At 39.2% G+C, this 22,678-nt stretch overlaps 1 protein-coding gene across 26 annotated transcripts in view; it reads right to left on the reverse strand.

The window, feature by feature from the left end:
* The window catches only part of SGIP1 (SH3GL interacting endocytic adaptor 1), a 214,020-nt gene that overhangs the window by 47,656 nt on the left and 143,686 nt on the right, over positions 1-22,678 (reverse strand). For 9 of the 26 annotated variants that reach the window (XM_067006321.1, XM_067006318.1, XM_067006332.1 and 6 more), the window contains 6 exons: positions 19,507-19,599; positions 18,033-18,107; positions 15,401-15,892; positions 8,477-8,604; positions 7,370-7,496; positions 1,508-1,567 (listed from right to left, as the gene is read on the reverse strand). In XM_067006321.1, coding sequence (XP_066862422.1) covers positions 1,508-1,567; positions 7,370-7,496; positions 8,477-8,604; positions 15,401-15,892; positions 18,033-18,107; positions 19,507-19,599 — 975 coding nt within the window. The remainder of the gene's footprint in view (positions 1-1,507; positions 1,568-7,369; positions 7,497-8,476; positions 8,605-15,400; positions 15,893-18,032; positions 18,108-19,506; positions 19,600-22,678) is intronic. The other 17 variants (XM_059075524.2, XM_067006395.1, XM_067006380.1 and 14 more) reach the window with 3 other exon arrangements.

Consider the following 22,678-nt stretch of genomic DNA (forward strand, 5'->3'; position numbering starts at 1 on the left):
TAATTTCCTGGTTAAAGCAGAGTAAACTACAACTTCTACTGTGGCCAGACTGAACCAGAGAAAGGGCCTTTATGTATGCAGGTATTGGCTATAAGTCAGGCTCACCAACCTATTCAACCGTAGCTTCTGCTTTGAGATGTGCTGATCAATAAAAAGACACCTGGGCACTTTTTAATTCCATCTGATTCGAAGAGAAAGTTTAGCAGGTCATAAGTTTGTGGATTTTGCATCTTGGTTATCACAAAATTAATGGCCTGAGGCAACGAAGGTTTCTGACATCATGTGGAAAATATGCATCTTCCCCTAAAGACTGCCTATCCACCTGTTCTCTGCCTGACCCAGGACAGACATCAAGTATTTGGGAAGCTTTAAATCAGACAATATTTCCTGCTGCTACCCAAGCTACTCCAAGCTAAGGACTTCCATCTCTGGGACCATCTTGCAAGGAAAAGTCACTGTTAAGACAAAAAAGCCACACCACAAAAACTACTTCAAAATCTGTATCAGTCATTCTGATTTTTTACAATTGTGCTAAAACACACACTTAAGTTAAGAAAGTTCTTTTTGTTGTCATGAAATATAAAACGTTCAATATTTAGGTTCAGTTCTAGAGTAGAATATTTTTTGGCCAACTTTTTATCCCAAGATAAACTTAGCTATTTAAAATTGTAGAAAGCAGAGGCTTAAGTGATATGTGTAAGATAGTCCTTTAATCAAGTTGAACTACTTAATTTTTCCTATACAATAGTTTAAACAGGCCATTTTATCAAATGCGTGGTCTGTTAAAATGATTTAGAATTTAAATATAAAACAGAAGAATGCTAATCCTTAATACAGAATATAACAAATTATCCAACATTGAGGTTAGATATCTGACATTATATTTACGTATATTTTCTTTCATCTTCTAAAATGGCAAGTCCAGTGGTAGCTGTCCATTTTACTAGTCATTCCAGTTTCAATTTCCATTTCAGAAGATGTAAATAGAACTTACTAAAATACTTTTTTTCTTTTCCTCACTTTTCTGACCTCCCATGCAGTATTCCTTGTCATAAGAATATTTACACATTTACATTTTACAATAATGGATGTTGTATCTGAAATATTAATTATCCAAAGCAAAGTTAAATGCCAATTCCAACCAAAAATGTCCTTATATTTGTTGCATTGCATTTGCAAAAGAGTTAGGAAAGAGCCCTGGTTGACAGAGTTAAGTTCCTTGCCCAAAAAAGGTGTTTGTTTTTTTTCAATTTAACACAGTTAATTAAGTAACCGATATTAACTGCAAGTTAGCTTTAATTTTTTAATATGGAAAAATCAAAGATCCCATACAAACCAAATTCATGGAATATTTTCTTTAGTATTGAATATTTTCGAAGTAGCCATAGCATTTTTATATAGAAAGTGAGACCAGGTCTTTTGAAGAGAATTGGAATTTAAAAATGTGAATGGGGAAAAAGCAGGAGGGGAGGAGAAATTAGAATCTGGTATGCTATGTACTACTTACCTTCAAAAGTCAAATAAAACTTTCCTCTGTCAAACCAAACGAGGGAAGGCTGTTCATTCTCTGTATGGCCAGGAGTTGAAGCGGGATGGGAAAGGTTAAGGAGAGGGAGAGAGAAGGACACAGTATGAGTTACAGAGCAGGTCATTAATCTCACTGCATGCCGTTAGCGTGCAGGAAAAAGGGAAGGCTGGCAATCTATTATTATTATTATTTTGTTTTCAGTTTGGGAAACAGAAAGCAAAAGCAAAGCTATGGAGGCCTAAAGGGATGGGCACGTGTTGCCGGTAGCTTGGTACTCGGTGCTGGTGCGCATGGAGCAGATGTCTTCCTGGCCATGCAGGGGCGTCAGCATATTTTAACTGCACTATTTGGGCCAAACTGTCATTCAGCAATTGCTGTATTTATTTCATCTTCAATGTCATCCCCTTCTATGTTTTCAAAAAGATAAACTCAGAGTTATAGGTTACATAAAACTTAGCTGAGGTTTTCAGTGACAACAGCATTGCATATCAATTGAAAGTTCATGGAAGATGTCATATTTCTTCCATCCCCTCCCCTGGAATCACCTTAGGCATCCAGACACAAAACACCCTTTACCTACGTACCAAAGAAAAAACAAGATTACTAACAGTGCTCTACTATATTTTTAATTAAAAAGCCGTCACTGGACATGTAATTCTGAGCAGTTAAATTATCCCTCCTTTTGTAAATTCACAAAGCAATAGCATCTCACCTTTTTTGAACCTTTTCACTGAGAAACTGTCATGCAACCTGCTGCTTTATAAAATGTTCACTCAAAAAACATTTCAGTGGCATGAGTTCCACGATGAGCAGTAAAGAGACGGTGCATCTGATTGGCACTGGACACTCATGAGGCGAGGAGCATGTCCATGAAGTTTAGCATTCAGATGGCATAATAGCTTGGAGTTTTAAAGTCTAGATATCTAGAGGTCACTCGACTAGCACCATACCTGCGGGCGTTTCACAGCGCCTTTCAAACGAGGGCAGTTTGTCATAAAAAACATCAGCTTCTGACACTACGAACCAAAGAAATATAAAGGAATGGAAAACAAAAACACAAACACAAATCTCAGATGAAATCAAGCAACACACTTTACTGATCGAAACACAGGAATGATTTCAATGGAAAAGGAAACAAAACCTAAGACACTGAGATTATGGAAAGGGTATAAAAAAGTGATGTGCTTATTTCATGATGAGCCTATGAGAAGAAATGGAAATCTAAAAAAATGCCAGATTTTAGCATCTGTGAATTCACTGAAGTCAGCTCCATGGAAGAAATCACACCCCCACCTTTTCAGGGAGTTGTTAAAAGCACTGTCATTAATAATTGACTCGTGCAGGTGTATTTCACTCAGACACAATTCTCAAGTGGCTGGACATATATCCATCAACAGAACCTCCGGACAGAGCGCTGACAGCTCAATGGGATCACCCAGCATGCACCTTCCTCCCCATGGGGAAAGCGGAAGCTTTTAATGAGATCATAAAAATGCAACAGTATGAATCTGAGGTCCCTGAATGAAGTATCCCAGTTCAACTTCATCAATATCCAAATTCAATTTGCCTTGCACCTGTACTTAGTAGTTATGGATTGTTAATTTTGAACAGCATTATTGTAATTCCATCTTTGGCTATGGTATCAGGCATGGCCAAATGTCTTTGTAAACTGGTCACAACAGTTGCTCTGAATCCCAACCGTTCTGGATCTCTGTACACGGTCTCCCTCCTCACCAACAAACAAATGTAGACAATTGCGAAGTTTTATTCTATGTGATTTAGATCAATCAATGCCACACGTCTGAAGGGTATTACTTTAACTTTAATAGAAAATTGAATAAATTCTGTACAAAGGCCGGTAAGGGAGAATCTTCCCTAGAACGTAGAGAAATGGATGAGGGTAGTAAAGTTATTTGAAAAACTCTGCTCCTTGGAAAATATTCTACTAGCTTGCCTCCTTAGACTTAGTGAATAAGGCAGGGAAACTATTTCTTTGTCAATTCTTATGGCTCTAGGATAGCACCTGTCAAGCAGTTTGTAATATATATATGTGGCTTCCTTGGTGGCTAGAATAAGCGAATGCAACTCCTATAATATCTGTAGGAGAGGAACAAGAACTGGCCCTAAAAAGGATACCACATAATATCTCCAGAAAATAGGACACAAAAAAGTTACATTGGCAGTAACTGAATGTAACAGTGCCTTTTTATACCTATTAGTGGGGAATGGTGGAGAATATTCCTTTCTTTTGAAGAACTAATTTTTTGTTTACAATTTCCTTTTGTTTACAATTTCCTTTTGTTTACAATTTCCTCCAATACTGTCATTTGCTCTTTGAGCTGAAGTTACAAAAGAATGGTTCGTAAGGGTTGAACAGCGTGGCTATCATTTTTTATTGTGGTTGTGGACATTGAGCGCTTAGAAGAAAACATACTAAATAAATCAGAGAACTTAAAAAATGGGTGGTTGCATAGCTCTGTGCTTAATTTAAATAAGGGCAACACTCAAATCAAGTACAGAAGAAAAATTTCCTTAAGAACTAACCATGGAAATTGCCTCAGAGTGATCTGAGATGGGGAAGTCAGTACTCGAGACAGGCTTTTCCAAAAAAAAAGGCAGAAGGAAAAAAATACTAAAGTGTGAGAATTTAAAATTGGGATCAAGAATATCCACCTCCAAAGGTCTTTCTTTTTGTCCAGAATAATTGATGTTAATACAGATATATTTTTTTAAAAAAACTTATCTAAGTCAGAATTGCCACCCAGCTTAGAGAGACAAAGACTTGGAGGAAATATTTTAAGTTTTAAATTCTATGGTTAATATTCTTGTACTGAATACAAATCACTTTTGCTCAAAGATCTACACCAAAGGAAGCATCAAAGTCCATCTGATGCTTCCTTTGGTGCCCGTAAATGATTACCTTTCATTCATTACAGATTCCTGGGATGTTAAAGATGTAATTTAAAAATACATAATTAACAGTGAAGGAATATAATTCATAGTGAATTTAACAATGAAGAAATATTGTCTTCATGGTGGTCTTTTTGCATTGGGGTACCAAAGGAGGGTTTTGCAAACATCGAAAAAAATGAGTATCACCTATAGAAATAAGAAACAAATAATAAATTGGATATATACAATTAGAGATAACTCCCTGTTTATCTCTATCTCTAAATGTCTAGGAATTTGTTTCTTACAATAGAATAACTTTAAACACTTTCTTTATTCACATAACATTAATAGGATTCTTCCCCCCAAAATCAAATAGTGAAGGTCCTGTGAGCTTTGTTCAGTACAAAAGGAGTTTATTGTATTTCATTGATTCTACTATGTGTACTTTTTAACCTCTCTGGAATTGGGATGGGTCTTAAAATCAATACGATAAGAAAGTATTGCACCTTACCTCAACTGGCAGCTTTCTCTGCCCTTTCTCAGTCATATAAAAATAATAGTGCATCTTCCAATTGAAGGTAACTTAAATTCAGTGACATACAGTTGCAAAGGGACTCTTCATTATTTGAATGTGACAATGCACAGAAAGTCCTGTTTTCAGTTGTGGCAACAGATTTACTACTTTATAATCGCGGGTCTCATGAAAAAGATTTTACACCCAAAGTCTGGCACGAGCGAATTCTTATTTGAATTGTTGTGTAGGAAGATCAGACATGCTCTTAAAAATTTAATACTTGAATTATATTAAACTTTGCAATAAGCAAGTACAAATAATAAGTATCCAGTTTCTGCCACACATGTCCCAATTTTGGCACAAGTGTCACAGGAAATGTCAGCAAAATATCTTGGTGGAGGGAGGGAAATATTGAGCCATCGATGTCAGGAATTTGCTGCTGAAATTCTATCTCCCCCAAGCCATCTGATTACATTAAGTTGATGTTCAAAGGCGGTCATGAACAGTCAGCACCTTAGTGCTGAACAGCCAAAGCACATCCTCTCCAAAAAGAGATAAACAATGCTACACAATGTGCCGCTGGGTGGTCGTTGACAATGTATTTACTTCAGAGAGAAACGGCTGTCAGGTGACCCACAGCAGCAGGAAATAAATAACAAGAGAGTGAGGAAGATGAAAATCAAACACAAATAACAGACCCAAACAGATAAAATCAGAATGCTCATCAGCAATGAAGCAATGTGACCAGCCTCTCAGGTGGCTTTTTTCTCTTTTTAGCCCCTCTGTGGTTCATCTTAAAAGAATGCGTACTAGCTGTGTTAAGAATCAGAGTCACTGGCCAGGATTTGAGATTTCTGCAGCAGGTAGCATGAGAACACATGGTACAAAACATGGCCACAGGTCAAAGGCTCTGTGTGTGCAATTTTCTCTATGAATCTCAATGGGTTGAAGGAATAGATTAGATTGTCATCTGAGGTCACTTGACGTCTGCTTTCTGAGTGACCGTTTATTATCCTTACTTTCCTCTCTGAACCACCAGGAAAATCACAGAGAGTGAGTGGAACAAATGACCTTGAGGAAAAAACAACAGAAAAACAGCAGAGTAGGAGGCGGGGAAATGGTTGTAGCAATCAAGAGTATTAAAAAGAGTTCAAAAATAAGGTTGGAAGTTACAGAAAAAAACAAAACAAAACAGCAACAACAACAAAACCCAGAGAGAAACTAACTAAAAGGCATCTAAAATTAGGGAGCCCTGAATTGCCCCAGCTGATGATGCAGATAAAGAATAGACGTGGTTATATAAATGATGTTAAATATCTCTCTGTTAAAGAATCATATGAAATTGGATAGCTGGCTATATTTTCACCAAGTTTGAAGAATTCTTTGGGGCTGATCTGATTAAAACTGTAGAGCATGTGATATGGTCGAAATTCTCTTTGGGGGCCTAAGAGGCACATCTTAACTGATTTCCCTGGGAAAAGAGGGATTTCTTCTCCAGGAGAGCTTCAGGCTTTGATCAAATTACTCCTCACATGGGCAGCTCTGTAGTGTGCTCTTTTTTTGGCAAGAGCACATGCCCCCAATGCAGCATGAGCCAGCTGGTTTATAACACGGGAGACTTGGAGGGCATTCAGACAATAAAGGAAGACAAAGCCCAGGTCAGAGATGCCATGCAAACACGAGAGAGGTAGCAGGAGCTATGGAAGGTGGGTAAAGAGGTGTAGACAGAGACCGCCTTGGGAAGGGGGAAGATGCTCCAGGCAAAGAGAGGCATTTCAACCTGGGAAAGCCATCCAGCTGAGCAGCCATTCTCAACTCTTCACTTTCATCACACCATAAGGAAAGAGGCATAAAGGTTTTTACTGAAAATGCCAGCAATGACTTATTTCTTGGGGAAAATTTGACCGCACATCACTGAAAAGCACTACAAAAAATGTCGAAGAGTTTTCTCACGTCCCACAGTGCCCATGTTTATACCATCTGTCAACATAAGGAGAACCAAAGTGATGAAGAAATGAAAGCTTCAAGAAAATAAAAGCTCTAAATTTTGTGATTTCTGATGTGTTACACGGTTGGAATTTAAAAAAAACATTCCTCCCTCAGTGGAGACTATTTTCATTAGAAGAAATAATATCTAAATTATAGGATCTTATTTGACGATTTCTTCTTTACTTTTATGAATAGCTCTGCATGGAAATAGCATAAGAGAATTCCTGCAAAACACAGGTGTTCACATTCTTTTATTTGCTTATTTGCTTAACTTAAAGCACTTTGCCTTTGCTGAGAAGGTGCTTTTCAAAGAAGAGTCAGATGATAGTAGCAAAACACACAGCAAAACAATTTTGATCAGAAACATTGGGCATTAGAGTTTTCAGATCATAAATAATAGCCAGTCAAAACCACACACGGATTAGAATAGAGGAGATAATTTTTACCAACTGTCGGGGTGGTGGCTGCACTCAAGGAATTGGTGGACGATATTGAAGAAGTGCTCTCAGCCCGGGCTAGGGGTGCTATCGGAGGAGGGCTGGAAGAATGGATGGGAGGGCTGAAAGGTCGGGGCTGCAGGGAGAAGAAAAGAAGAAATGGAAAGTTAGATTCACAGGTCTGCCCTCCATATTTTTTGCGTCTCCCGGCCCCAGATATGACAACTCAGGTTCTTAAAAGAGAACAGGTGGCAACATTTTTACCCTGAAATTGATTATATCTGTACAGGAGCTTGTGGATGGAGCTTGAGGAACCATCAACCGTAATGCGCTACACTCATCAGGAACATCACATTTAGAGAAGCTGAGGTCTGGGATGTGGTCAGTGATGTTTAAGGAGGATGGCCTCTTATGCCCCCAGGGACTAAGCAAGTAACATAATGTGAGAGCTTATACCCACTGAAAGATATTTGAATACAGAATACTGTGTTGTGCTAGCTAAACTAGATATCAGGGACATCACCAGTCTGTGACACCTGTGTACAGATACCAAAGAAATTTACCTCTGCCAGAAGTCTCTTAATTGTTCACACAGAATGTTTCCCACCCCTCAGCCTTAAAACATGATGCAAGAAACATCTAGAAAAAACTCATTGGGTCATACCACCCTCCTTTATATTCACATAGTGTGCCTACCACCAGTAACTTCTGTGTAGTCTGGGGACAGAAATCAGGACTTGCCCTCCCTTGGAATCTTCCAAAATCAGATAAATATGGTGAAAGGAAATACCTCCCGTTCTATAAAGGATTTAGCGCAATTGAGCATTATTATCTTAATTTTCATCAAACCCACTGTAGAAGAACTAAGGGCCCCAGGATCCTATTCCTACTATTTTCGACCTTGGCCCGAAAGATGGTAGAGATTTGAGGGCAACTGAAATGTACACTCTGATTGCAGTGACTGTCTTTCAGATGTCACCTGTCAGGGCCATTTGTACAAGCACTGTAAGTAAGACTTAGACCTGAAGTTGAGATGACCCGTGTTCAGGCACTTGGACTCCTGTTTCTCATTCCCACTGGATGTTTCTGAGCAGGCCAGGGCAGAAGGGAACATACCACATCTCCGACTCCAGGCTTCCCTGGAGGTAGCTTTGGCCGAGACGGAGGCCGGGGAGGAGGTGGAGGTGGGGTCGTGGTGCTGCAAGGAACCAAGGGGGTGGCTGGCCGAGCAGGGGATGATGCACCTGAAAAACAAGCTGGTGTTAAAAATGGCTAGGAACGCAGGTGGCCAAAAGTGCTGTCATCACTGCATCCCACCTTCCCCATTCCCTGACACAGTGTCAATCACAGCCATTTTTTTCACCTCAGCAGTTAGTACAGTCAACTCTGTAGCACATGGGGTTTGGGTTTTTTTTTTTTTTTTTCAATAAAGAAAAAAAATCACTAGGTTGAACTATGGTTGATGGCAGAAGCTGAAGCTCATTGCCTTTTGTTGTCATGTGACACCCAGTGAAAGGTAAATCCTTTCATTACTCCCTGTGACAGAAAATGTATTCTTAAGACTCTTTTGGCTGGGTGGGTGGGTATCCTTCATTTTGACCATGGCACACACCAAACTTATGATAAATTCTCTTGATTTTTGCATATTCAGAATTTATTTATGTCCAAGATGAAAATGGAGCTTAGAACTTGAAAAAAAAAGATTTTTCATATTATATGTATATATACATATATATAAATATGTGTATATGTATATAAATATTTATATATATAAAATGCAGAAGTATCCTTCTTACTGTGCTTCAAGATATGAGTGCTAACTTCGTAAATGTAAGCAAACACTTGATGGTAAGCAAAGGACAAAATATAAGAAAGTAAATTAGATGGTACGTGCATACTTTGTGTGTAGAATCTTAACAGAAACACATTGAATTTAGAGGATTTTATTTTTCAAAGGAGGCTACGTAGGAATCTGTCTGTGTAGAGGTTGCCTGCGATGATTTTTGTGATGATTTTTAAAAGAGCCTCTTGGATTTACTTTTCTGGCTGTCAATGACAAGCATGTGAAACACAGAGGACACACAGAGGTTGGCATGCACGCTGATGAGCACACCAGAGAGGTCTCTAGACTCAGGGGTCTGCCTGTTTTCAGTCATCTGTCCAGGATACACGGGTAAACTACTTGGCTAACAACCTTAAGAAAGTCAAATCAATATTCCAAACTGTTCTTGTTCAGTCAGAGAAGTTCCAACTACTCCTGAGGTTTTTTTCACTTTGATTAGAAGCACAAGTATCAAATCACTCCAAGAAAAGTCTAAGAAACTGTGCCCCAGGAAAATATCTGTCCCCACCTAGCCTCCCCTCCACCATGCCACAAAACTCTGTTCTCTGGAGAATCCTAGACCAGCACCTCCATGTCCAGATTTTCAGATTCTCAAGGAGCTTTGGAGTTGGGCAGCAAAACCCATCACCTCAGCATCTGCTCCCATCTTAGGCATGTCCTGGAGGTGAAAATCTTGCTCCTTTGTTTAAACAATTTGAAATGTTGAGTGAGTTGTGTTTCTCTGTGTTGTTTATTCTAAGTGTAGTTTCATTGGTGCAAAACCCTACTAATTATTACCACCCATCCCTACCGATACCTCCTCTCCACCACTACCAACTTTTTATTGTATACTCACTTTTTATTTTATTGGGACAGTATCTATGGTTAGGCATTTTACATGTATTATCTTATTTTATCCCCACAATAAGCTTTGGAGGAAGGTACTTCTACTATCTCAGTGGAAAGTAAAGCTCAGAGATATTCAGTAACTTGCTCAAGGTCACGTAGCTCAAATGGTCTATGTAACTACAAACCCTGAGCTTTTAAATGCAGTGTCTTGTAGCTTTAGGTGGACCTTAGCCCCATATTTTGCACAAAGGTTGTTTTCGCATGGACAGACTGCATACTTTTCTCTCAATATAAATATTCTTAGTCTTTGGCTAATCTTCTCTGAGTAAAAGAATAGGGTATATTTTGACAGGTCCCACTACAAAGTTTTCTTTATACCCGGGATGTTTTCAGAAAACAGAAGTGACAGCAAAGAGATGGGAAATAAATCTTTACACAGCAAAGTCTTTGTCAGGAAGTTTTATGGAGCTTTTTTGAGGGTTCTATTTTGCTGGAAAACTAGGCTATAGGAGTGGGTCAAAATGTCTATCCATGGGTCTATTTCCAAGAAATAGTCTTCTGAGTCAATCTCAGGAAAAGGTCAGCTGCTTATCCTTTTCTTACAAGTTCTAGAAGGGAAATTTTAAAATCCAGTTTCAGTAATACTTGGAAAACCAGTAAGGAATTGTCACCGAGGCAGTGTGGAATACTGAAAAAACTGATGAAAAGTCGGATGACCTGAGTTCTGGCCCTGCCCACCTCTTATCAGCTGTGGGATCTTGACTTCTCTGAGCCTCACCTTCCTGTTTTAAAAAGTAAGACGTGTTTTTACTTTGCAAAGGGGTTGTAACAATTGGAATGGACAATGCTTATTAAAGTATTTACTAAACTATAAAATACTACACAAATGGAAGGCAGTTGATGATGGTAAAGATTGTTTTTTGATACAGGCACAACTAGAAGCAAGGAAAAAAGTGACTAGTTAACTGGTTTCCTTTTCCTTTTGGGGCACTTTTTCTTTACTGTTTTACTCACTTTTTCTTTACTGAATTGATTTCATTGATTCATTGTGCAGTTAGAAGACACCAAGGGAGTGTTTAAGAAGCAAAACCTGCTTGACAGAACCCACACATTCAGCAGAGAGTAGTCAGGGCCTAAGGAGTATTTCACAACTGTGCTTAGGCTTCACACGATTTTGTGAGATTACACAATTATTTTGTATTGCAAGAATATAGAGGGTTATTATTTGTACATCTCTCTCCTCATTCTTCTACCTTCAATTATACTTTCATTTTCCCTTCAAGCAGTGTTTATTCCCAAGAACAATGCTGGAAAATAACTGGACAACATTGTTTAACTTTAAAAATCACATGTACATCATTTGAGTTTTGTGAGTTCAAAAAAGTTGGCAACCATTGACTGCTGTCAACCTGGAGTTCGATCATAGCTTTGGTATGAGAACCTCACAAGGATGACTTCAACTTTCATGTCTCTTTTAGTGTGTGTGCTCGTGGGTGGGGGAGGGGAGTGGGGGGAGAAGTGGTAAACCAAATCCAACAGACCTGAGGTCAGAGAGATACTGGCTTTGCTATTTATTGCTTTGTAATGGTGGCAAGTCCTATCTTTCAGCATCCGTTTCCTTATCTGTAAAATGAGGCTAATACATCACAATGTTGTTGAGAAGAATCAAATGAATTAAAATATATGCACTTCGAAAAATGTAAAGAATCAGTCTTTCCCAACTTGTGTTCCTTAGGACACAATTATACCATTGCTTTGAAGAAAGTGTTAAACATATGTGGGAATGGTTTCACACTGCGTTTCTTTTTTGGTGACCAGCACATTAAAAGCCCTAAAACAATACTGTCCAACAGAGCTTTCTGCAATGATGAAAATGTTCTGGAACAAGTGCTGTCCAGTAAGATAGCCATTAGCCACATGTGACCACCGAGTACTGAATTGTGCCTACTGCATCTAAATAACTGATTTTTAATTTTAATTTAATTACCATTAAGATTAAAATAGTCCCATGTGCCTAGTGGCTTCCATATTGGACATGTAGTTAGGCAATATATTTGTTTAATTCAATCCCAGTTAGCTCAAAGTTATTTGCTTATGGGGGGTTGTATGTGTGTGTCTGTTTGTGTTTAACATGCTTTTATATTGCTTTAGTTTCCCCAGTCGGGAAACGTTGCACTGAACGTTCTATCTTTACGGACACCTCTCTTTCCCTGGCCTCCAACCTTGCTGCAGTCCAAGAAAAAACACTTTCCCCATTCCATCCTCTGGGCACACACAGCCCACATAGGAGAAGAGATAGCCTTTGCCAAGAATCAGTGTCTGCATTCCAATAAAGCAATGTGTTGGCCAAACTATGTATTTTAAACTTTTGCCATAAGGAAATTAAAGTTCTTGGAGCAAATTCTTAGCTTCCAACTTTTTCAATAGCAGGTAACTCTTCTGCTTCACGAGGGCTGAGTACTGTCTAAACTTGGTCAGTGGCAGTCATCTCGGTGTGAATGAAATTTCTAAAGTAGGCATAATGGTATCTAATTAAATATAGTTTGAGGTATACAAGAAGAGTTACTCCCTTCAGGTTAAGTTTTAAGAAGCAGGTAGTGATAAGCACTACGAATCTTTAAAACATGAGACCGTATCCTATTGTTTTAATCCTAAATTTACATTTCTGCCAGTCTGTGTATATTTCATCAATAAAAGATTTACAAGCAAATAAACTGGGACTTAATTAAGGAGATAATGGTGCACAGTTTTATTTATTCATGAGCCTCATTGGCCCAGTTCAGTCTTCTACTTAGAAATTCAATCCTTTAATATCAGCAAAGTATAGTTTTTTTCCAGCTCAGTTATTAAGAATTGATAGTCTTTACTGGTAACATTTTAAAGTAATTTTAAATAAGAATATGGAAACTAAACATTAAAACAACAAAACTCCCAAGGATTCTAGAAAGAAAGCTAGAGCTTCTCTTGTCACTCATTAGCTCAGTGGTCAATTCAATCAAACAAGCATCTCCCAGAGCCTTGTGGAAGGTGTTGGAGGAGCTGGGTGAGTAACAAAGCTCCCCTCCCCCTACCAAAGGTGTTTACTTTGAGGAGAGCATAGTGGCCGGGCCACCGGAGAGAAGGCATTATTCCTTGAAAAGTTCTTTCGGAAGACTCAGAGTCTGGCCCAGGAAAGAGAGTCCCATCCAAGGCAATGGAAACATGCCCCTCTTTGACAGAGGACAACCAGCTTCTTTGGGATTGAGGTCTGAACTGAAGGTTTTACCTAGGGGCCCTTTATTATCTTTACAGTTAAGTAAGAACCCCAAAGACCTACAAAGCAATAGAAGGTGGAAGTGAGGCTCTAACCCTCCAGAATTATAGAAAGGAACACAGAGGAGTAGGTTTGGAGAGAAGACTTTTGGTGATCTTGATGACACTGTGCAGTACAGTTGCGTGTCAGTCTCAAATAAGTTTGGGATATTTTGCCACTAAACCTTACAAGAGTGCCTAGAGGGCATAGTGGTTGAGAACACAGGCTCGAGATCAGAGAGACCCGAGGATGAATCCCAAGTCTACCACCTGCAGCTGTGTAACTTGGGCAAATTACTAAACATCCAAGAGCCTTGGTGTTTTGATCTGTAAAATGGGGGAAATAAGAGTATTCACCTCCTGGGGTTGTTGTAAGGATGAAATGATGTGCATAAAGTTCTTGGCATGAAGCCAGGACAAGAAACTATAGCTGTTGCTCTTATTGGCAAAATAATGGCTCTCAGAGGTCCTATAGTAAAGAAGCCTACCGATTTTGCTTTAACATAGTTTCCCAAACTTAAATTTTAGTACTGCATTCTTTTCCATTTTTGGCGGAGGAAGGGCACACCTAATGATATAAAACACTGATTTTGTGTGCAGTGCAGGTGACTCTCCAGTCCTCTCCTTGATCAGCTTGGATGCTCTCACTTTAAAGCACAGAGCAGTTTGCAAACCAGAGCAAGCACTGAAAGATACTCCATTGAAAGTGGAAGCAATGATGACTATTGGAACAGAGACAAATGCCTTTCCTTTCTGTCTCTTACTAGATCTAAATAACTTAAACTTGGTCACCTCTTTCAAAGAAAATAAAAAAACAAATAGTCCTTGACACCCCTGCAAAGGAACCTAAACCAACCCACAGGAACAGTTGGGAAGGCACTGGAGGATCTTGTCAGACAAACACGAGCACCAATGGAATGAATAATACAGAAGATGCATTAGAAAAATCTTGGTCTTTCTTGGATATGCTTGGTAGTTCCCATCCTTTCATAATTAGAGAGCACAAAATGAAGCTTCAAATAAGGGAAACCAAAAAATCAGATTCAGTGTCAACATCTGCATTTAGAATCCCCAAATGTACATTTCTGATAAACTGCTCCATCACCTGTCACTATACTTAGTGTTGACCTCATAGACTGACGAGCATGTCAAATGATGACATCAGAGAGCAGTTTGTTTCAGTGGCAGCTTGATTAGGCTGGGGATGCAATAAGGCAGCCTCTTTTTTGCTGTCCTCTAAAATCTCTTTTTTCAAACCCTACTTCTTTTTCTCTGAAGTAATTAGAGGGGTTAACATAGTTCTCTCACAATAAGGAAAATAAACAGAAAAAAAAAATAGAAGAAAACGCATTGATCTACAAAAACTAGGACTCTTGAAAAAAATACAAACATAGATTTATAAGCTTATAAGTTGAATAATGTCTGAGGATCTAATGTATAACATGGTGACTATAGTTGATAACACTGTAATGACTGAAATTTGCTAAGAGAGTAGAACTTAAATTTCTCACCAAAAAAAAAAATTAAAAAAGGTAAATATGTGAGGTGATGGACTGTGTTAATCAACTTGGTGGGAGGAATTCTTCACAGTGTATGTGTATATCAAATCATCAAATTGTACACTTTAAATATCTTACAATTTTGTCAGTTATATCTCAATAAAGTGGAGGAAAACAAAACAAAAAAACACACTAGGGCTCTCGTGGAGGCATCTGATGAGGAAATCAGACATTTAACATGAAACTCATTTGCTGTGAAACCTGTCTTCCTAGAACTTTTCCTGAATTCTAAACAATGACATCACAGCTTTCTTTAAAAAATATACACCTTATCTGCAGGGTGGAAGGCAGGGCACTCCTAAGGACTGCGAGTGCAGGGCAGGACACATCCACAGACTTGCACTATGACCGTGAGCATTCGATGGACTAGGACATGCCACAGGGCACAGGACACCCACACCAAAGGAGGGATGGCTGAAGCTCTAAAGCCAACTGCCAGGCGGGAGGAGGGCGTTGCTCACACTGCAGTAGCCACGGCCATTCCCGGTCACACGAAGCACACTCAAACATAAGACGTACCACTGGTGGTCCCCGTACCACTGCCCGAGCCAGGTCCGGGGGACGAAACCACAGTCCTGTAGGTGGGTGGTGGTGGGGCAGGCGGAGTTGCTCTCTGCCCCAGCCCCAAATCTTTAGGAGATGAGATTGTTTCTAAGTAATCATCTTTAATGAAGGCCTGCTCAGCGACTTTCTTCTGGACTTCTTCTAAGTTGAGTGGCGATGGTACATTGCGAGGAGGACTCGGAGGTCCTGGGGGGCCAGGAGGGCCCGGGGGACCCAGAGGCGGGGAGTCAGCTGGGTTGTCTGAGGCAGCTGGTGGGGACACCACCTTTTCCCTTGGAGTCAACTCTGGAGTAACACGTTCCGGGGATGTATCAGAAAAATGGACCCACTTTTCTTCAGCATTAACAGCAACAGACTTGGGGGACAACACAGGGCCAAAAATGCTGTCCAAGTCATTGATTGATGGTAGTTTTTCAATTTTGACCTCTGTGGCTGACTGGTCATTTCCTGTGGTTAAAGTAGTTGATTTTAAAATTTAATTGACTTTGTTAAAATTAGTTGTATGGGAAGTGGGAGGGGTGAGGCAAAGCCTGGTAAATAGATTGTCTTGTGAGGCGCCTAGGTGGGCCTATTTCACAATGGAAAATCTTGATAGGAGTTGAAGGGGAGGGAAGAGTTCCCTGCGTCTACAATATGAGTATCGCCTTTTTTGCTATTATTTACCCTCGTGTGGGGTGACCCGAGTTGGCTACTTCTACCATTATCGAAAGCACTTGAGCACGTGACTGCCCTCCAAGGCTGCTCACAGGCAAGCAAAGTGTGGTCATTCTGAGAAGGCAGTGTTAGGTTCACAGAAGTGTACAAGCTCTGGAACTGGAAATTCCAAAAGGGAGGTCCCTTTGGAAAATCTGGCCTACTGAAATACAGAGGACACAACCGAAAAAGAACTGATAGCTGGAAATCACCCTCATTTGATAAATATTGTCTACTCTGGCATATTAAATGAAAATGTTTCATGAAACTAATGACAATATCTGTTAGTTAAAAAAAATTATCACATCATAATTAGTTGTATATCCTCCACCTTGAACACACCAGAAACACAGCACAAAGATTATTTAAAGAGATATCCCCACATGAATATTTACAAACATACACATACACACTCCACACACCACACACACATAGGATAATGAGAATACATTTACTACTTATTAGAACTGTTATATACATACCTGTTTTATAGGGAAGAAAATTATAAAAACATCTTTATAATTTCTTTTCTCAAGTCTAAGCTGTTAACATCAAAGGCATAACCGATATATATCTATCTGAAGTCGCAAAACAAAAAAGTCTCTTTTGCTTAAATATTAGCATTAGCTATTCTTTTTAATTCTTATCAGTAGTAAGAGAAAAAATGAAAACTATCTTCTACAGCTTGGCAGGAAATACTTGATAACAATTGAAATGTGAGGAAGTGTACCTTTTACTAAACCGAGGTTATTTAAATTAGTAATTGTTACCTAAATAATTGCAAGGCGTGAGCAGAAGCCATTTTACCTTTAAATAAGCTTCTAGCTATAAGAGCCAGCTTAGTATTTCCATATTTCACATTTGAAAAGAGTTAACCTTCAAGGTTCCAAGGCTAGAGATAAATGGCATAGCAGTTTGCATGGGCTACAATAGTTATAATTTTGTTGCTGGTAGATTTATTTATCTCTAACACATTCATGGGAAACCAAGGGGCCAAAACGATTTGAACTTGCAAACACCTTTACCTGTGACACTCTGGATGACTCTCTGTTGGGTCTGAATCAATGTAAATTTCATAAATGACTATGTCTTGCATTTGCTCTTGTTGGTAAATACCCCACTCTGTAGCTATCAAACTCACCAGGCTGCATAAATAGCTAAGGATGAAGCTGCAATAGAATTCCAAAGGTGATGAAGAACTGCATTGTAAGGACCCAGGCACGTAAAATAACTACTACTGCTTTTGACTTGCTAGTCCAGTAAGACTAGGTAGATTATAAACTGTAGGAATACATAGTATTGATTTTAATAGACGGTAAAGATGTGCCTTAGAAATTATCTGTCTAAAGGCATGCAGCAATTCCTTGCCATATTTCATCATCCTTACACATCTCTTTGCCATGGGATAATAAATACTTTAATAACTACTGGGAAAAATTTCTACCACCCAAGCTTACCTGTATGCTGCATATCCCGGGAACCATTCTATTATCATTGTGATAACACAGTTTTAATTCTAGAAAAAAACGTATTGGTTCTTGGAACAATACAAGTTATGCCTTTTAATTTATAAATCATTACAGTGAGATCCAATGAAGTGAGATGTCAATTGAACAATGACTTTTGATGTTGAGTTTGTTTTCTTCCATCTCACAAGTAAATGTGGCCTTTGTTCAACATTATACAGAGAAAAAATGAGTAAGGAAAGTGAACCCTTTTGTGAAACCTGGGAGTGATACTTTAAAAGAAGTTTACATAGTGAAATGTAATGGCAATAACACAAACAGTTTCATGTTTAGTCTAGCCTATAGCTTCCAACACATCAAGAGCATGTTGAGGTACGGGGCCACTGCTGATTGCCACGTTATTCCAGAACAGAAAAAATAAAGCTTACCTGGTCCAGTTGTTAAGGGGGAGCCTGTTCGGGGTGGGGTGGCTGGTACGTGTTTTGGAGGCAATGGTGGAGGTGCTGCCAGGAGATAAGAAGCCAAGCATTGCTGATCACACTCTCCCTAAGTTACACAGTATTCCCTAGGTAGGCAGGATTGGGGCTTTCGCTCATACTTCTGCTATTGGAAAAGGAATAGCCATTAACAATCCATCTTCTTTAAAGTTCAAAGCTAAGGGATTGAAGCAGGACTCATTCAGATTCTTCCATTTTATGATAAGAATTTGTCAAGAGAAAGTCAGATAGTAACAACAATAACACCATCATTTCATTCATTGGTTCCTTTTTTCAATATACCTCAAGTACCAATGAGGTCCCATGTCCTGTATTAGGAATGAAGGACATGGGGTTGATTACAACGAGCCTCTGCCCTCAAGGAATTTACTACTGAATGAATGAAGATCATGGTCACAGGCAATTACTGTCCAGAGTATGGTCAAGGACAATGAGAACAGCTTGGGGAGGGGCTCAGGGGAGGCGTTTTTTAATAGAGTCAGGATATTATGTCTTGGATGGAGTCTGGAAAGATTTCTAAAAGTTATATGTCTTAAATTTGGGTATATTTTTGAAAGACTGAAGCAAAATGATTTGGATCAAGGAAGAATGAACAGATTCCTTTGACGAAATTATAGCTAAAAAAAATCCATGAGATAGAAAAAGTATTATATTATAGCCCCAACCCAGAGACTCAGCCTTCTGAACTGGGCTTGTCATTTTGTGGGCAAAGTTAAGAATCTCAACAGGTATGCTGTTGAAATTTTCTTATTCTTTCTTTAAATGTATGTTTTCCTCTCACTGCTATATTTGGTAGATTTGATGAGTTCACTTTTTTCTTCAGGACTTCTTTCCCCAGCCACCTGGAGTAGGGGTTGGGGGCATTCTGGAATATGTGGAGAAGATGGCTCTCTTTGCTTTGAGATGAATTTGCCCTGATCTCCTGTCTAAGCTTCTCTCTACCATACGGCATCATTTCTCTTGTTCTCCAATTATCTCTCTTTCCTCTCAATGTGTCCTCTCTATTCTCTGCAGCCTCAGTTCTGTAGGACTAACAGAGACCTTATCTGATTTGGTTAGCTCTGTGTTGTGTGCTAACCCATGCCTGGAGCATAGCAGGGTCTTTAGTTCACTTGCTTTTCACTCCTACATAAACCTATTGAACGAATGAATGAGCCTGTGGGATGTCAGAAGAAGCTATGATTCCAAGTTACTTATTCTACTTTATTTATTATATTATTCCTGTCTCAACCAACTGTCCTAGGTCCCTTTAACTCTAAAGCTTATCAGGATAACATCTCTTCTTAATGTTAAACAGTCCAAATGTGGCTTATGTAGACTTTGTAAGGGTTGCCTAATTTCACTATGTAGGCAGACAGTAAAATGAGTCACTTATTTTTCCAGACAGAGCAGACACATAACTTACTTCCAGTGGGAAAAGGCCTTGTTAACTTTGGCGACTCCGTGCTTGGATTAATAGGTTGGCCTGGACCCCATATCTCAGGCTGATCTAAAAGAACTGGAAACATAAAAAGAAAATTTCCCAGGGTGAGTTCAAAAAAGAAACGTCCTGAGTTTAGAACTTAAAATTTCAATTTAAAGTTGAGTTTCACAAAATTATTTCTGTCTTCCCTCAGTCCTAGCAAATTAATTTAGAGATGTGCTGTTCCTCATTCTTTTCAAGAAGAGAATGGACATAGGAGCAGAGTGTGTGTGTGTGTGTGTGTGTGTGTGTGCGCGCGCATATCGCTAAATAAAAACTTGCAAAATAGAGCATCTGCATTCTTTTCCTGGTTGGTCACTTAAGCACATTCTAAATGTCAATACATGTACTGGCTCCTTTCTGGCACCCACTTGAAAATCCAGGCATTACTCCCATGGACATTTGTTTTAAGTTGGTTTATTTAAAGTTTGCTATGAATAGACTTCAAGAATGAAGATGCCTGAATTCTGTACAGTGGTTCCCACCTTTAAAAGATCTTACAGTGTCTTTAAACAATCCTTTTACAGTATCATAAAGAGAAATTAAATTATTCAAAAAATGTTTGGTGAACATATTAAGAGAACCAGAAAAATAAAAAAGTCCTTAGGCATCTAAAGTAAATCAGGGCAATTAGGTATTAGGCCTAAGGGCACTGAATCTAATATTTCTTCTATTTTTTTTTTTTGGTTGTTGCTATAGTAACAATGTAATGAACTAGCTCTTCTCAGCACCTATCATGTGCCAGGGTCTATGTAAGTACTCCTTGTAATTTATTAGGTTGTAAAACAGGCTGGGAAGTCAGTTGGATGTGGATTTGAATCCAGCCTCTACGCTTACTCTAGGACCTTGGGCAATTCGTGTAACCTCTGAACTTCCCTTCCTTCAGTGTAGAGATAATAAGAGCAATCTCAAAGAGTTACTAAAAGGATTAAAGGAGGTAATGTATATAAATATAATGTATATAAAATACATGTAAAACACTCATCACAAGGCCAGTAGCTATTATGATATATTTTAGTCCTCACTACACCACCATGTGGTTGATATTGAGGAAACCAAAGATTACAGTGATTAAACAACTTGCTCAATGACATACATGGTGAAAGTAGCAGAGCTAAGATCTGATCCCAGGCGTGCATACCTTTCTCCAAAAATATCCACTTTCCTCTCAAGCCTTGTAAACTAGTGATAGAAGAATCAATTTAAAAAGTAAGAGTGAGTAGATAAGAAAAGTAGGTGCAGATATTGGAAGAGCTAGTATGCTCGGTGCAAATGTTGGAACTTTACAGAACTTTAGGGGCTGAAACCACCTAAAGAACAATCAAGACAGGCTCATTGACAAGTTCAGGTGTGTATCTCCTCTCCACCACAAACCTCAATGATGGTCTTAGCTCTGTTTTGTTTCAGCATGAAAGCACACATTCTCCAAAGATGTGATGTAGCATTTGGTTTTTCATAGATTCAGTGTGGGACACCACTTTGATTTTTAAGAACTGTTTCCTATTTTGTCTATCAGGTTTATATAATGTTATGGGATTTTTTAACAGGTAGATTCAAACGCAACAAATCAAACCCCACCTTCAGTCACTACACATGTCTTTATGTCATTAAAAGTGAGACTGATCACAGATCGGTTAATAAGATAACTGAGAACCTCACCGCAGGGCCACCTTTATTTATGGATTTTAAGTTGCAGACATTTAAATCACTGAAGGAGTATTTTGGGATGTTCTTTATACACTTTGTTAACTACATTGTTGAAAAATATTCAGCTGTGGCTGGCTGCTAGCTGTCTCCCAGGATCCATTCTCCATTTCTTCTACAGTAACAGTTAAGCAGGCCATTTGGCACTAAATTCTTTCTGATGGGCTCTGCTTGGAAGTGATGTGTGTCTCTTCCAGGTTTTGCTCTTACAAGAATTGGCAGTGAGTTCCATGGGTCCTCCCCTGTCCCCACTTTCTTCTTCTTTTTTTTTTTGCGATACACTGGCCTCTCACTGTTGTGGCCTCTCCCATCGCGGAGCGCAGGCTCCGGACGCGCAGGCTCAGTGGCCATGGCTCACGGGCCTAGCCGCTCCGCGGCACGCGGGATCTTCCCGGACCGGGGCATGAACCCGCGCCACCTGCATCGTCAGGCGGGCTCCCAAACACTGCGCCACCAGGGAAGCCTCTGCCTTTCTTCTGATGGTGAGAACTGGAGCAGCCCCCTTGCACCCAGAGATGAAAGCCACATGCGGAGGATAGAAGAGCTGCCCAACCAGTCCTACGTTATGTACTTCGAGGCTGTTCACATGAAACAAATAAAATTCTATCTTGTTTAATTCACTGTACTTTGGAGTCTCTTTGTCACTGTATCTTAGCCTACTCACTATGCTTTCAAGTCCTGTTGTACTTAACACTGAAATCTAATTTCCTTCACCAATTGGTCCTAGAAAAATCATCTTTGATTGTACATAACCATAGTGGTCTTAAATCAAATGATTTCTATAAAAACATCCCATATTATCAAATATATAGCTGCTGGAGATCCATGCATGGACATAAATACATTTTAGGAATAGATTAGATCCCTTGCATAAAGAGTTTCTTTTATGTCAGCAAGGTATACATTACTCACAGCCATCCAAAAATGGTTAATGTTTAAAAGTTAAAATATTTAATTCTGCGAATAAATATTTAATAGGTAAACCCGACAATAACAGCCAAAATGATATTTCTCCCATAACATTTTATTTCTGAGTTGCTAAATGGTTTAAGGTCATTCCTGGGTCTTGAACCTGCAAACAGTGTCTATTGTGTGAGCAAGACAATTGACACCTCCACTGATGAGGTGGACAAGACAGAAAACGTGGTCAAAGAGGCTATATCACAATGACAGTGACTATGAGGGGGAATGTGAAGGTCTGGCTCTATAATAATGGCTGTTTGGCTAATAGAACACTTATTCCCCATCCAGTGAGTTGTAGAGATTTGCAGTAATTCTTATTGACCTCTTTTGAAGAGTGAACTTGTTAACTCTCAGCTACTTCTGGAAGTAAAGTTTCAAATCCTGAAATACTAGAAGTCTGCAAACTCAATTCCCATGCTGAGAGCACACCTAGATCAGAACTACCCTT

The sequence above is a fragment of the Kogia breviceps genome, chromosome 1, assembly GCF_026419965.1.
Source record: "Kogia breviceps isolate mKogBre1 chromosome 1, mKogBre1 haplotype 1, whole genome shotgun sequence".
Taxonomy (NCBI): Eukaryota; Metazoa; Chordata; class Mammalia; order Artiodactyla; family Physeteridae; genus Kogia; species Kogia breviceps.